We start from the raw sequence: 17300 nt of genomic DNA, 5'->3' as shown, positions 1-17300 counted from the left end.
AGGTTGTTGTCAATGGTCCATGCACATACGTGTTTAATAGATTATCATAAATTTAAGGGCATATATACATACCATTTTGTCAAAGAGTTTGCTAGATAAATTTATCTATCATTATTCAAACAAGCTAATTAGCTTAGATATGCTTGGGATCTTAAAAATGTTGAGGCCCGACATATATCATTTCATGAACGAATCAAGCTAAATAGACTTGCAATTATTTTGGCAATCAAGTTGTGATATGTGCATCTATCTCCCTCCGTGGGTTGATCAACTAAAATTTAACTTCATCCAAAACCTAGCTAGCTAGTTCTCATTATTTAATATTGCCAATGAGAAAAATATGTGAAAAACCACGACAAAGAACAATAACAAAGAGGAAGATAAGAGAGAATAAAATATAAAATATACAAAATGCACAACGATTTACATGATTCAACTTAGAGCATACATCTAAGAGTGAACACAAAAAAGGATTTTCACTATTGTACAAAAAATTATAACTCTATAGAGTTTTCAAATCTTAACACCACAGCTATACCTAAAAAATGACTTTCTTTCACCCAAAATCTCTTCTCATACTTTTTAAAAATTATATATGAATATTTCATATAAAAAAACCAATTGGCTACTTATTAAAAATATCTATTTTATAAGAAAATCCCACAATATGCTATTTGCTTTATAAAAATAGGAGAGTCCCTTACAAAAATTTATCCTACAACAAAAATGTTAAAGTTACAATTGAATCAAAAGAGAATTTGAGACAATTTCCAATAATTTTCATCTTGGCTCAAATTTTTAACCTTAAAAGTCTTCCAAGTCGCTTAACTTCTACACTTCTAAATGATTGTCAAATATTGGAGTTATAAATTAAGTTTAGACAATCCCTAAACTTAAATAAGGAACAAATTTAGTAATCACATATGTTGAACTCTCTCCACTTCAATGATCTTTTTACTAGTCTCATATACAAAGCATAGGTAAGACAACAAGAGATTTTTAAATTTGTATAATTAGCTAAAGAGCCAAACCATACCTCTTCAAGAGTTTTATAATAAATAGAAATCAATGGCAATCTATTCACAAAAAAATAATAATTGAATTAACAACCTTGCATTCAAAAGTATACATTGTGCTTTTTCTAAAAGAATTTTATACATCCATCCTACAATATCATTCCACTATGGAGTATGTGTCTAACTTTGCAAAATCTCACAATAACTTCAATCATGCGCCACTCATTGAACTCCCTCTAATGGAATTTCATGTCATTGCCAGCTCTTTAAGTTACTTATTTATTTTATTACCTGTTTTTCAACCATAAGTTCCATTGCTTGAACTCCTAAAGTCCTTTTTCTTATGTTTCAAGATACATATTCAAACCTTTTATGCCAATACCGAACAAAATGCTTTGTTGTTGTCACTCTTATTTGGCCATTGCTTAATCAAATGAAAGGATGACTGTCACAACTACATTCTTTATATATAAGAAGAAAAAGAAAAAGAAAAAAACAATTGCCTTTGACACGTACTAAAAAAAAGCTTGCAGATGATAGACCAAAGTTGTTTCTATATAATTTGTCTTATACACATCATGTCATCTCAGAGACACTTGTTTTAGCAGGAAATTAGAGGCAGTCAACATCAATGTCTACCGTTAAATGATGTCACATAAAAAATATAGACGATGTTGATAGACTTGACTGCGCCCTTGTTGTTTCCACTGAAACACCATGGGTAAAAGATTTATCAGTGGGCGGTCAAATCAAACCATCACTTAAAGTTAACCCCAGCTGCGGAAATTGACTGTAACTAAATCTTGGTTTAATTGACGCAAATCATGATGCTAGCCATATATCACATATTAATTTTTAGCAGCAAAAATTGACATTAAACGCCACTATGAAGAAAGCTATGGAAGACCAGTATCTTTAGAATTAACTGTGGACAGTTTTTTCACTTGTAACGGGAAAGGAAGTTTTGATCAGGAGGCCCCCCAAAAAAATTATACGACTCTAGATCAAAGACGAATAACTTGTAAATACTTTTATTTTGTTGAGCTGATAATCATTTTCAATCATCTTTGCGTGACTTGACCCGGCATTGCAAACCAGGACATCCATTTTAGCCAATTCTTGGTGTTCTTACCCATAGCTCAAAGCTGTTCATTGCATTCATCACAGCTCAAAGTTATTCATTGCATTCATCATAACCCGGGCAACTATTCATCGCATTCGTATTTTCATGGATCACCATTATTTAGAGTTTTCTCCTCCCCCACTGCATGTGGTAGATGTTTCCAAGTTTGTTTTAGGAGATTTCAATCATAACGATCTCATCCTAAACCTTAGCTCCAGGTTCTTTTAATTTCGATCATGACGACCGCATTATAGGTTTTCTTTCCTTTGGATTGCTATCATTACGATGTCATCCTAGGTTCTATCTCAATTATCTTTAGTTCTTTGCTTTTCCTTAGATTCATGTCGTTGGTTTTACATTTCACTCACAACCTTGAGTTATACATTACATCAGAGTTATTCATTAAAGTATTAATTAGGTCGACTAATTACATTTAATTAATATCAAAAGCTATGATTTTGTTTGGTTATTAAAAATTTAGATCGGAAATGATGTAAGTTCTTATATGGTCACAAAATTAAAGAAATTTGTGCATTATGAAAATTTTGCTCCAGGGTTGCATACATAGTTAAGTAGACATCAAAGCAATCTTAGATTTTTGTACCAAGTTTTCAAAGTCATTTATGGTTCAAAGCATACATGACCCGTGGGCCGTCTGTAATTTACAAAGGACTCATTGTGAAAAAATATTCAACAATCAGGGTAACAGTACACCTTAAGCAAGGATGTTATTTCTTTAAGTGGTTTGGCTTAGGCATCTTTATTTATCACTAAGGATAACAACAAAAGACACAAAATAATGAACTAAATATAGTGGATGAAGTCAGAAGCCATTGTGGACAAATTCAAACTAAAGCTAATTAATATATAGTACTACCAGACCCGAAAATATCAATGTTTTTGTGTAATGGATTATGAGCTATGGTTGGTAAAGGCGCGCCTGAGCTAGGTCCCACGAGGGATGAGTTGAAGATCCGGCATGATTTTTTTTTTTTTCCCCTTCTTCCTTTTGGGAAATTATTTTGCATGATTTGGAAGAACGTGTTGTGTTGGCCCCATGCATAGGAACTAAGATAGGGACCTTACCACCAAAAACATGGGATTTGTCACAAGGAGATTAAAGTCAGTACTGATATGCCTAAGGGCTACAACACACACACTATCTGGAGATGCCACAGAGGATAAAAATACTAACATCAGATGAAACTTGATGAGGACCAAAAAAGTTGGCATTAATCCAAGAGAGTTTAATTAAGGAAGATCAAGAAATAACGTTTGGATAAGAATAATTTGACTAGTAGCAAGACCATAAATCTCTTAATTACATATATAAATAGGGTTAAAATTTTATGATAGGAGTGGTCCGGTGATGTTACTTAATTAGTACCATATCAAAACACTAGCTACATAACTGAATGAAGAAACAAATGTATGCATGCAGTAGAGTAAAATACATTAAGATGATCCCATTTGCATCTAAATGCTTTGAAGGTTGGTTGAATGTTGATTCGTACATCACTGTACCCAGAAAAGTGAAAGCAATAAAGAGAGAAAAAGCATAATCAAACTAGTGTCTGCAGAGCAAAAATTTATTAATTATATATATATATATATATATATATATATATATATATGGTTACACATTCATATTTCTACTCTCACTTGACTTTCCTCAGACAAAAACGAGACCCTAGAGTTAAATACTTGGAGGATATTAATCTCCATCTTTCCCAGATATACCTTCACTGAAATACAAAGAAACAACTTGGAAAACCTATAGTAATGGTGGTGCCAACCTAAAATTTAGACAGTACATTATATCCTATATATAGTTATCACTTATCACTTATCAGTCATCCATATTAACTGTACAAGACATATCAAAAGCCAATACTTGAACTCGAATTTTGCTTCTGTTGATTTAAACTCTAGGTATAACCTTGATTATATGGTTCGAAAATAATGAAATATGCATGAACATATGTGATTTCAGGTAAGCATACTCGCAATTGAGTTGGCTCAAGCAAAGAAAATGACCCACAAGAAGGAACAAAGCAAAGATGTAATAATATTCGAAAGGAACATTAATGGAGTCATATAATTAGAAAACTAGCATACATATAATTTATATATGTTATTAAACAATTGATCGTCCTTAATAAATCCACTCCTAATTTCAATTATGTATAGAAATTATGCAAAGCAACTTAAAACACCACACACACATCCTTGATTTGAGTCATTTAGAAAGGTAAGCTACTGCACTGTTAACATTTTGCTTCACTTTCTTTCATGCAAAGGAGGATTATAACTTAAATTTTGCATTCAAAAAAATGTTAGAAGTATGGCCATTTATTTATCATCTATTCGACAAACACGAGTTGCCTTCACAAGCAGTAGCTGTTGAAGCACCATATATACATATAAAGTTACATAATCCCTGGTCAGAAAATTAATCAAGAGTACGTAATACTGAACAATTCCTTTTAAATTACTTACTCAATTTAACTGCATCTAGGAACTCTTGTATGGACCTAAATATGAATGCAATCCCGTCTCATTTATTCAAAACAATTTTCATCCCCGTTCCATTTAAAAAATTAAACGAGGCGGGGCGGGGTAGTACCTGAACCCGCCCCGGGTTTTTAAAGAAAATCCCAAACTTGTCTCAAACCAGTTTATTAAATTGAACCTCGTCCCACTAGGGGCGGGTACCCGAAAAAACCCGACGCATTCCCATCCCTATGCATATATACATAGCCACCATGGTACTATTGCCAACCAAGTGGGGCAGGTAGTCAAATAGCCTGGCACGGGAGTCGATCCCATAATGAGGATACCTACCGACCCAAGGGCCATTATTGTAGAACTACGTAAAGACAAGAGATAACAGTACCTAACCCACAAATTAAGGTTGTAAGGTATATGGCATACAAATAAGAATCTATGTGAGCTTCCTAGAATATCTATGGAAAAACATGAAGGCAAGCTCGCATATTTTGTCATATAGATGTGCGTTTAGTGAGTGGCTACATATTTTATCAAACGAATAAAGCATTATAGTTTGGCATGGGGTTTTTAACTATTTTACAGCAAACTGCAAATCTGAAACTAAGTGGAGATATATATATTGCATAAGCCTTGAATCAATGGCACCAACTAGTTATGAAGTAGAGCTGAGGGACTTCACTATAATTCTATCATCATTTTTCTAGTTAAGAGGAACTCAAAAACATACTGCTTCTAGACATTCTCAATCTCATCTTTGTATGATTACTATGAAAATTGATATGCATAGGTAATGAAAGTACTAGGTGCAATAAATTCAAAGCAAGCTCCATTTGAAAGGGTTTTGATATTAAAGAAGAAATTGATTTTCTTGATGATTCTCTTGGTAAGTAATCTTTATGACCAGTACTCAAATAATAGCCACTAAAGAAATTAATTTGATGAAGCATACAGATATCCCTAATCTAATAAAATATATCAACAAAATCACATTCTAATCTAATACACCAACCAAATCATGGGTAAGGATATAATTCTCTTATTTAATGATTGTCATAAGATATACAAATCTCAGACAAGCTGGCATGTATTTCGGAAAGTATGCAATACATTGAGTGGAGAACTGCCATCAAAAGCAACATAACCAAACACAGAAAATAAGAGCAACTATATCTGCATATCTGATATCACCAAATTTTTCACTGTTTTCTATTGGCAGGACCGAACCATTCACAGACAAAAAGTATCAGGCAGTGAGTGGTAAATACTGTCGTGATGCAAGGCCTTTTCTGATAATCTGGTTTTTACACACACAGGCTTAACATGCCTACTTACTCATGAAGGGAATCATATATATCCAAGTCAGGCATAACAACCAAGTTGCAAATGTGGTGTGTGCATTGTTTTAATAATCAATTCATCTTGAAGTACTGCATGTGGAGGAAACATGCAACACCACAATGAAGTCAACTTCTTTTGCACATGTGATGGCAGGCACTTCGAAAGGCTCAAAAGGGAAATTCTTCTGTACATATGGAAGGTTTCCAAGCATTCCCCAAAGATATTTTGGGAAGAGGATGAAAAGATATCTGCTCACACATATCATCAAAGGCACAAATGTCAAGAAGGATAGGATCAAACAAAAATCATTCTGCACAAGTATTAGGTTTAACTTTGAAGACTTCCAAGCCAAAACTAGTTTTCATCACAGATATTCCATTAGATTTCTCCAAAGCAAAGCAAAATATGCAAAGGGTGGAATATTGGATACTTGCTGGCTAATCGAGCTAAACAAAACCACTTCACTGTTTCCTATCAAAGGGTCAGATGGTGGGTATATTCCTCAAAGCAGTGTTACTTGGAAGCACTTGATCAGAGAGTTGCTGTTGCAGACCATGCAGATCGATGCTGGTTATATCACTCACCTGTCAAGTAAATTTAACAAGTAATGGAGATAGAATTCTGTAGTATTACTAAAGGCCCTAAACCTTGCGATAAATGAACCATAGAATGGAAGTACCTCGCAGTGGATAGTGTGCAGCAACCTTCCATTTACTTTGGTGGAGATGCAGCTAACAACACTAAGTCCTTCTTCAAGCAGTGTTTCAAGTGTTCTTGACAAAGGCATCCCTTCCTTTTCTCCACCACTACTGACCACAATCTCCACTCCTCCCCAGCAAGGACACACTGTAACGAAGTTCCCTGAAGAGTTCCTAGAGCTGGAATTAGCCGAACTTTTAAGCTCATTCCTCTTTTCACCCAATTCTTTAATCTTCTTCTGCAGGTGTTTGATATAATTCACAGCCCCGTTCATGTGTTCAGATATCGCACGTTTTCCCTGAAATTCCAAGACCACAATCCTAGAGGCATAATTATATAATCCCCAGTAAATTTTACCCCCACAGAGAGAGACAGCAAACATTTTTTTCGAGCAATTCAAAAGGGGAGTAGGGTTTTCCGCAGGGTGTAAAGGGTTACCATTTCTAGGCATAATTAATCATAGAATCCCAGTGAATATCTGCAAAATAAAATGGAAGATATAAAGAAAAATAGCTGACAGGTTCTTCACCTTGATATATTCAAGAGGGAGCAGCGATCTAAGTGATGTGTAAAGGGTAGCCATATCTTGCCTCCTTTGTCGTTCGACATCTCGATGCACAATCTTCTTCTTCTTCTTCTTACCATCATTAGAAATCTCATCATTGTTGTCCTGAGCAAATAATTTTCGATTCGGGCTTTTTCCTTTATGGTTGCTAAGATTACTGGCTTCCAGCGAAGCGTGATCCAGGATCATATCTTGTTGGATTATATATTGTTTGGAGGGTGTATAGGGGATTCGGAACAACAGCTCATTGCCTTGGTGTAAAGGAAACATTGCAGAAAGATTCTTCCTACTGATTCAACTCCCTCTCTCAGAGGTTGGCAATGGAGGGCAGATTAAAGAAGGAGATATGTTTGTTAGGGTTGAGATCTTGGATGGCCCAAAGATGCCAATATTCTTTGCAATCTCTTCTCAGACAAGGTTACATAAGAAATGACCTCAGAGGCCATTTTAAAGCTCTTGTTTGTGGGCACTGTACATATATACAAATAGAACCCCATCCACACACATTCACATTGATTTGGCATGGACCAGCATTAATATTTTTCTGAAAACCTGTTTCATGGACCCACCTAAAATATTAATTTGACTTGATCCCATGATCTTTGTCGCTCAATTATTGTGATCATGGGGACTTATCCTTGTATGGAAGGATCATCGGTTGGTAAGAATCGAGGGAGGACTTTCTGTGTGAAACATCCTTGGCAGCATTGGCATGCAACACATTGGCTTAATATTAATTCTAATTTCCCACGTTTCTTGGGTGAAAAAACAGTAAATATCGCTTTCCCATGGTGTTTTCTTTGGACTATAGTAAAAACATATGGGTCGCAGCAACGAAGAAGTATCATATCTCGTCATATGTGTTTTTATGTTTCTTTTTAAAAAAAAATTAACTCTTAAAATTACAAAAATTAGAAACTTTTTCTAAAATAAATATAATATTATTTTTGTATGATGTAAGTGTTGAAAAACCTTCTATTTTTTTCTAGTAATACTTTTCCAAATCATATATTTACTTATTTTGAAAAGGGCTTTTTATAATTTGAAAAATATAAAATATAAAAAGTAAAAATAATAAAAATAAAAACTCTGAGATCTTAACATAAAAGATTGAGTAAATTTTCTCTTAAAAAATGATTTCAAATAAAAAAAAGGGGAAGAAGTGATCGTTGATGACAAAATGGGCTATCAAGCGGACTCTTGTTCTCCCTTGTTTTGTACTATGATCATATCTTAGTCTCATTATTTGCAATGATCCTATTGTTCCTAACTTTATCAAATAACCTCAATTTTTTGGTGTAATTTTCACATTGAAGATTTAAAGTTTGTTAGGATTGTTTGATAACTATTTTTTAAAATAATTTTTGTTCTTCAAAACATCAAAAAATTTTAAAATTAAAAAATAAAACAAAAAAATATGTTTAACAACTAAAAACTATTTTTTGTTTTCAATTCTTAAAAATAGAAAATATGGTGTTTTTCGATAATATTTTAATTGTTTTCTATTATTTTTATTTGTTTTTTAAAAAAATAATTATACGGAATATGTAGAATAATTAAAAATAAAATACTAGAAATAAAAACTATTCTTGAAACATATTTTAAAATATTAAAAATAGATTAAAAATATTTTAAGTTTCTAAACAAATTTTTATTTTATAAAACATTATCAAACATACCCTTAAATTTCACTATTTGAAACTTTATTGAATGAACTAAATTTTTTGTACAATTATAAAAATGAAGATTTAGAGTTTGTTGGATATCTCAAGTTTGATAGATATCCCTCAAATACCTTAGTTTTATATATATATATATATATAAACTATCAAAGTAACATGGTATTTTCATAAATATTTGGCTATATATACGTGAGAAAACCTCAGTCCATGAACATCTAATTTATTGGGAAAAACATTTCGAAAAGTTGGTCAAAAAAAAGAAAAAATAAATTGTCTGGAGACTTGGAATTGTGATTGAAAAAGAAAAGAAAATTAGAGAAAGAGGAAGCAGAAATTAATACCAACAGTATCAAAGAAGATATCCGGAAGATAGGGAATGGCTTATATTTTATTACCCATGACTTGGAGAAGAAGGGGCTGTCAGTCTCCTTTGTTATAAACTATTAACAGACTCTGAGAATAGCTTAGCCGCTTTGTCTGTCTTTTGCCTCCATTTCAAGTCTACTTAATTAAACACATGGTTTCTAATTTATTTTAGTACGTAGTGGTTATGCTGGGGAGGAAAATATTTGGTGTATAACACTGGTATGGTATAGTCGTATGTGGGCACTGTTCATGATCACAAGGTATTGCCTTGCAAGCCATTTGATGAGATGGTATTGTTGGGATCTATTCATGTTGATCAATAATTAACCATGACTTTATACTTAATCATATGATTAAAAGTATTGATCATAATGATGAAGGCTTTAATGATTGTTCTAGGATGTGGCCATAATTTTTTCTTGCGAAATTAATTTAAAATATAAGTTAATCTTAGTTAAAGATTAATATTTGAATTAGAGGGTATTTGATAAAATTTAATATTTTTTATTTAGTAACTTAAATTAATTTTAAATTAAATAATCATTGGATCGTTAACTTAAAACCTATTACTTGATTTTTATTTTAAACCCTAATAAATTTAGGGTTTTAATCACAATTCTTTTTCTAAACCTGACCACCCTAAGAGAGTCTTTTAGGTTATGTTTGGTTTCGAAAAATATTAAGAAAAGAAAAATAATATTAAGAAAAATGATTTTCTCATATTTTATTTCATCATAAAAAGTATAAAAGAAAATTAAATATAATTAAAATTTATAAATATATATATATATATATATATATATATATATATATATATATATATTTAAATTATTTAATCTTTATATGATAAAAAAAAAGTAAAATAAATTTAAAATATATATAAATATAATTTATTAAATTTAAATCTATTTTTCCTTTCCTTCTATTTTCCTACATACACATCATCCATACCCAATAATGTCCCTTCACATAATGAAGCCTCACCCTTTATGGGTATTCAATATCAACTTTGTTCAAAAAAAAAAAAAAAAAAAAAAAGGAGAGGATAATAGAGGGCCACGTGACCCATTCAAGCAGCAAAATTATTTTATTTCCCTAGCTTCATTATGACGAATTCATTCTCCTCTAGAGTCCAAGCTAAGTTGGTTCGTTCCACAAAATTGAATCATATGAAAATCCTTGTATTGGAATCCTTGATATTCGATGCCGGCAGGCAACAGACAAAAGTACAAACCGGGGCATGACGGCATCTATATTATTAATTTTCTCAATCTTAGCTTATAAATTTAAAATATCGAGGCATTGTGCATGCTTTAATTGCTATGCCCAACTTGATTTTGTTGGACCATATACTTATTTTTCTATAATATAATATAAGATTACATGAAGATTTGACATTTTTTTAGTAATCAGTACGGACCCAAATGGATTTTATTCCACCAATTAATTTTAATTTGTTTGACAATTTAATAAATTTTAGATAATTTTTTAATTAATTATTTTTTAAATCATTTTTTATAGAAACTAAACTAAAAACTGGTTTGTTTCTTTTGGAGGACACACCTTCTAATCATCAATGTAGTCTTCAAAGCCATTAGCAAACATTACGTTTTTCATTTGGCTTGGGAGAGATGAAACTTGAGTGTATTCTATTTGGCTATCAATTTTTTCGATCTTAGCTTAAATTAAAAATGTTGTGACATTATGTAAAGGATAGACCCAACTTGATTTTGTTGAGTTCTTTTTCTAATTTCATATTAGATCATGTGAAGATCGGAGCGATGCTTTAAGCCAATTTTATTAGATTAAATAATTTTATTAGAATTATAAAAGTGTTTTCTAAATTTTATCAAACATTTAATTTTTTTGAAGAAATATTTTTTAAGTTAAAAACACTTCCTATAATCACTGTCAAATAAACTCTTAAAACTCGTTTAGTAATAATTTTAAGAAATGTTTATAGTCATTTTAATATTTGAAAATAACTTTTTCAATAAAAAATTTTTAATATTAGAAATATTAAAAGAACTTTCTAATATCACTATAAAACGAGAGTCATATTTAAGAAGTTATTTTGTTAAAGACATTTATTATTTTTGAATTTTTTTTTAAGAAATCAGAAACTCTTTTATAAACATTGCATATAAAGGATTTTTTTGGTTTTTAAAAGTTAGAAAATATTATTTCTTGTAAAATGGTAAAAGTTCTGATTTAAACAAGTTAGAAAATTATGATTTTGGTTTTAAGTTTAATTTTTAATTAAAGACAAAAATAAAAATTTATGCTTAGAACCTATTTGAATTGGATTTTGATAAACCAACGTTATTTTTTTTGTTTTCTATTCTTAAGAAAAAAATATATCTTTTAATTGTTCTTATTTTCACTTGTTTTATGAGATATGTTTCAAGAAATAATTATATAAACATGTAGAATAATTAAAAATAAAACACTAGATAAAAAAATTATTTTTAAAACATATTTAAAAATATTAAAAATATTCTAAGTTTCCAAATAAATTTTTATTCTACAAAAATAGGAGAACGATTTTCAAAAACTACTTCTTAAAATTATTTTCAAAAACAATTATCAAGCTGACTCAACTTTTCTTTGCAAAAAAAAAAAAAAAAAAAAATTGTCCTATTGATATTGAAGAAATTAAAAACCCAATAAGAGTACATTTTGGCATATGTTTAGGTGACTTTTTAAAAATATGTTATGATTTAAAAAGAATTTATCATGAAGGCCAAGAAAATGTAAATGCCCATAAAAGTTATCTAATATTTAATAATAAAAAAATTTTTTTTTACTTAAAGAAAAAAAAAATCTAAACGAAGGCTTAATATAAAAATTTTAAAATATTATTTTTATAAAAATTCTATTTAATTTAATTTGTATAGAAAATATTTTATTTTTAATAAAACTTTTATAATTCCAATACTATCCTTTAAACTCATAGTTTTGGTTTTAACTTCAATTTTCAATTAAACTAATAACAATTGGTTATTAGTTTACCAAGACAACCTTATGAAGTTTAAAATTATTTTAGAAACATTCTCACAAGGAGGTTTACTATAACTTTTATAAAATAACACTTATAATCTTGCAAATGATTTAAAATAACAAAAAAATTTAGTGCTAATATTTGAATAAAATTTCTATTTTCTGTTTTTAAATTTAAAAAATAATAATAAATTTTATATAAAAATTAAACTTTTTGTTCACAAAATATAAATTTACCTTATGTCTTTAAAAATCACTTTGAAAATAGTAAAACTTTTTATATCTTAACTTTTTTTAAAATGGTTTTTAAAACTATTATTTTTGCAATGTAAAACCTCTAAAAATTCTTATATTTTATATAAAAATTACTATTGTTTCTAATTTAAAAAAATAAAAATAAAAACTACAAACCCCAATCCATTCACCTTTGTGGATTTTTTTTCAAAATCCAATTGATTGTGCTTCAGAACCCCATTCTCTGGATTCAAACCACCATGGTTTCCACCACGGAATGCATCTGGGTTTGCTTCAAAAACCCAATCGGTTGTTGATCATTTTCCGGGTCTCCTCCAAAACCCCATTTTTTTGGATCCACATTGTAGCCACCATCACCAAAAACTAAAGTCGTGTTTGGATTGCGTTTCAACAGCTTTCTCTTCTCCTTTCTCTTTCCCGAGTGTTGTTGGCTCTTCAAGAAAGTTAGACAATTCGTGGGTTGGTTTGAATGATGCCACTGAGTGAAGATTTTGTGGGTTTTCTTAGTTGTTGTATTAGGACTTGTTTGGGTTTGTGGGGTTCTACAACTTTGATTTTATGGGGTTGTTAATGTTGGTTGAGGCAGTCTAAAGGGGCAACTTCTCCCGTATACAAAATGCAAGAGTTGGTGGGGAAATACTCAAGCAGAGACTTGAGGAATGAGAACACAGAGAGCATCCATCCAAATAACCACTTCCTGAAACTATGGGCCTGTTTAAGACTGTTTTTGTATGAAAAAACATTTTCGATGTTTGGTTAGTATTGCTATTCTTCTTTTCAGTGTTCTCTGATCTCAAAACCCTTGTTTCAAGGCAATTTGAAGGTATATCCTCTTGTTTTTTGCACTATTCAGAGAACCATACTTAACTAGGAACTTTAGGTCAAAAACTCTCGAATATCATAGGAGTTCATACACTCAATCATGAGTAATTTGACCAGGTTTATAGCCAACTCAAGCTTAACTTGAAATAAGAAACACTCCATTCAAAAACTTAACCCCACCCAATCTCTAATCCAGTATGTTAAAAGTTGAGCATAATCCAAAGTCATTTTTCTAAAATAAAAAATTAAGCTCACTGTACTAACCAGGTTATAGGATTCAAATTTGTACTGGATCAGGGTCATCAGGGTCGGTTGAGTTGATGGTTGCTAGCCTCCTGCCAATCCAGTAGCAAAGACAATCTGCTTACTTTTTTATCTATCCAAACTAGCTACATTTTTGGCACACAGCATAGTTAGAAAATCTCACCCACAATCATATTTGAAGGAAAAGTTTATGAACAAAACCCAGAATATTGTAGCACCATTCCATAGCTCTAGATTTCTGATACAATTTTCCAAATCATAATACAATTTATTCCCAGGAAAATAAAAAATCCCTGTTAGATAACTTTTTTTTTTCTGTTTAAATTTTTGAAATCAAAATATGATTTATTTTCATAGAAAAAAAAATTTTCAATTGTCAATGCAAATCTGAAACTAAGTTCACCTGCATAGATTCTTCCTCATGCTTTTGATAGTTGGGTCTTCAGTTGCTTCAAAACCGCTTTGTTTCTGGATTGTCCAAGCAACATTTCTCAACCTTCTTCAGCTAAACTGAAACAAGAAAAATCAGCAGTATGACAACCACTGGATCTTAAGATGAAATAGCACACAAGAACCCTCCAAAGTTCCAACCATTCTATCCATTTAGCAATAAATGTCTGTATCTTTGCAGAACAGTTCAACAACCTAATCTAATAATCTGTATTCCCTATATCACAATTAGGAGATCCAGATCTATTGCTTACCAAAAAACCATTACAAAACTTTCATGTTTGCATTATATTCATCATCCTCAATTGGGAGGTGATGTACAAGACAACCAGAGTGCTCAGCACAATGGTTTTTGTTGGTATTTTGCCTCAGCTAGTGATCATGAGTTTGTCACTGTTTCACTGAAAGCTAGGTACATGAGAAAAGGAGAACTACAATGATCAAGCCTGGAAAATCTACAATACAGAGATGCAAAATCAAGACTCAAAAAAACCACAGAACTGCAGAAAAATAAATACAGAGAACAGAGGAAGCTAGGGCATACCCACACAAAGGCAGCTCTTTGTCTCTGCAATCATCTATGAATAGGAGGAATTCACTGAAAGGCAAGTATAATTATAAACAGTTGAACATTTACAGAACTCTGATGACTGGGGGGAAGATGCAAAAGAACACACACCTCTAATTTCTGTATGCTATGCTATACCAGTGCCACATTACCACCAACAACTGCTTTAAAAGATAGCTAAAGATCAAAGCAAAGTTGGTCGATATCATTTTAATTAAGAGAGCAAGGTTGCTGAAGCAGCAAGAATTTCATGACCACGCCTTTTGGACCAGACTGAAGCATTAAGAGTTTTAATTGTCTCTGGAAGTGTCCTTCCTACTGCAACTACTTACATTCTTCTTGAGTCTTCCCACCCTAACTTCATGTATTCTATGGGAATCCAGGTTGTAAACTGGTGATTATAGGCAGCTAGTTTTCACCAGTTAGTCCTTGGATAATCCTAATATTCTTTTGAATTTTTATGCACAAATGTGTGAATTTTACCATTTCTTTATGAAATATAAAACTTCTTTAATTCAAGCCTTAAACCAAGATCGTGAAACGCATTTCAGTGCTATAAGCTCCCATAATCCTCCATTACCCCTTTCCTAATAGGGTTCACAATATCAATATAAATGCTATAAAACTTTCATGGATATCATGGGAGTTATGGTACTGTAGCATAAACATTGGTACATAGAAATGTATTTTGAAAAAAAGAAAAATGAAAAAACATAAGTAGAAAGGTAGAAAGAAATGACAAATGACATAACTGAATCCACAATAAGGCCCTCCAACAACTCAGCCCAGAAAATCTAGATCTTCCAAAACAAGCATATATAGAACCATAAAAAACGTGACAAATTGCAAACCTTGAAGAGCCCACGTGATGAGGTGGATGAATGATCAAGATTGATCAAGAGAATACCAAGAAGACTGCCAAAAAAATTCCAAGAATTGTAGCTATGAAGCCAGCCAACAAGGCAGAGGAATAATTCCAGTTATATGATAAGCATGATCTACAACTGAGGAAACGTACTTCAAAATCTAAACTCATAGGAAAAGGCAGATACAGCATCAATGGCTTTAACTATAACACAACAATTACTGGACAACAATCCTAATGGCCTCTAATTACTGGTCCAGCAAGCACAATGTTTTAACTCTTAGCACAAAACTGGCAGGATTTCATTTCTTGCACATACTCTAAAAATAGCAGACTATGTACCATTTATATATCTTAACATGGAATCTCTCCCACACACTCTGGAAGGTATCCTGGAAGTCATAAACTAAACCAGTACTTCAAGCAAAAGAAACAGGGTTAGAAAAGAAATTTTCTTCCCACTGAATTTTGTTATGATATGGCCAGTCAATATGAAGCAAGAACTAAAGAAAAGGGAACAAAATCCATAAGAAAATAAAGCATGCAGGCTCCATTTATTTCAAGGGAAAATGACACTTTGGTAAATAACAGTTGTACCGTCATGCTCGTACTGGTGTTATGCATTAATATCAAAACACTTGCAAAATAAATGATGAATACAAGATGGACAAAAGAATTATTTAATATATGTTAATTTTCATTTTTGGAAGTTGCTTTCAAATTTGGTGTTATGGTCAAGACACGGGAAACACCATAAAGCAGCCAAGAAATCAAGGAGTTGCGACTGTATTGCATAGATCTATCCACTTTTGGCATATTATACAAGTCAAACAATAAAAAACATGTGCTAAGATTTTTGAGTTTCTTATCATTTTCTTCACAGAGCACAAAAACACATTCATACAACAATGATTCACAAGAGGCAGGGAACTTCATGTAGCAAATGAACACATTGATTCAAACAAACAGCTGCAGTCTTGTGAGCTACCTCTTTAAGGTTGCAAACCCTCAAACTGGCACCATTGAACTTCAGAAATAGATCTTTGTATGAATGCATTATATTTAGCCAAGTCCACACACAAGTAAAAGAGGAAAAAAAGTAGAGCATTTCAATATGATTCTGCTTTCAATGGATTCCTTGCCTTCAGAAAATAGAAGAGAATGAATCAAGAAGCACCATCACCCCATGGAATAGTGACAAACCTCTTATACTAAAGCAACTGGTATGCAACCACAATTTATGGTTTCACCACATTCTCTACCATTTGGACCTACCACGACCACATCCATCATTTTATTTGTTTACATATTAAGTGTGAAATATTTCATTCTCTCTGTAACCAAACAATCAGAAATGTAAAAATTCAAAGATTCCATTGTTGTTTCATTCATTTTCTTAATCAAACAAAGCAAGTGAGGCAGTTCAACAACATTTAGGAGACAAAATTATATAAATCCCCATAGGTATAGCACTAACAGGCCTGAAATTTGCTCATTAGATAAATGGTCAAGCAGGAATCATGACTTTAAATTCAAAAACGGCTAACACAACCATGTGGCCAGAATCCAATTACAAACAGGGAATCAACGCCAAATTAAGGTTAATTCAAATACAAATATCTGCAGTTTTCTCTGAAGTTCAGCTAATTGGAGGGAAATTTGGGAATATTTTTTGGATTCTGTGAGTTTAAAATTATTAGTTAATTTGCGGATATTGCAATGAAAAAAAAAAATGAAATTTGGGAAATTTTATAGTCAAATGTATAACTATCAAAC

General features: G+C 31.6%; 1 protein-coding gene and 1 long non-coding RNA gene across 2 annotated transcripts; both read right to left on the bottom strand.

Moving 5' to 3' along the window:
- Nucleotides 1–6255: 6255 nt before the first annotated feature.
- On the bottom strand, nucleotides 6256–7682 carry LOC117933451 (transcription factor bHLH118-like). Its single transcript, XM_034854808.1, has 3 exons — nucleotides 7217–7682; nucleotides 6668–6985; nucleotides 6256–6572 (listed from the first exon to the last, which is right to left on the bottom strand). The coding sequence occupies exons 1-3, from the start codon at nucleotides 7520–7522 to the stop codon at nucleotides 6471–6473; spliced, it is 726 nt and encodes a 241-aa protein (XP_034710699.1). The 5' UTR covers nucleotides 7523–7682; the 3' UTR covers nucleotides 6256–6470.
- A 5836-nt stretch (nucleotides 7683–13518) lies between these two features.
- LOC117933805 lies at nucleotides 13519–14338 on the bottom strand. Its single transcript, XR_004654367.1, has 3 exons — nucleotides 14045–14338; nucleotides 13805–13879; nucleotides 13519–13712 (listed from the first exon to the last, which is right to left on the bottom strand). It is a non-coding gene; the product is annotated as an uncharacterized LOC117933805 (long non-coding RNA).
- Nucleotides 14339–17300: the final 2962 nt, after the last annotated feature.

Source organism: Vitis riparia, chromosome 16, assembly GCF_004353265.1.
Source record: "Vitis riparia cultivar Riparia Gloire de Montpellier isolate 1030 chromosome 16, EGFV_Vit.rip_1.0, whole genome shotgun sequence".
Taxonomy (NCBI): Eukaryota; Viridiplantae; Streptophyta; class Magnoliopsida; order Vitales; family Vitaceae; genus Vitis; species Vitis riparia.
The sequence above is the reverse complement of the archived record's forward strand: the minus strand, read 5'-3'. Positions and strand labels throughout refer to the sequence as shown.

Bases quoted from the DNA above. Each gene is read 5' to 3' on its own strand.
- LOC117933451 (XM_034854808.1), bottom strand. From the start codon at position 7,522: ATGTTTCCTTTACACCAAGGCAATGAGCTGTTGTTCCGAATCCCCTAT. The intron at 6,986-7,216 runs GTGAAGAACCTG...TTGGAATTTCAG, and splicing joins TCCCTCTTGAATATATCAAG to GGAAAACGTGCGATATCTGA. The intron at 6,573-6,667 runs GTACTTCCATTC...TTTACTTGACAG, and splicing joins TGCACACTATCCACTGCGAG to GTGAGTGATATAACCAGCAT.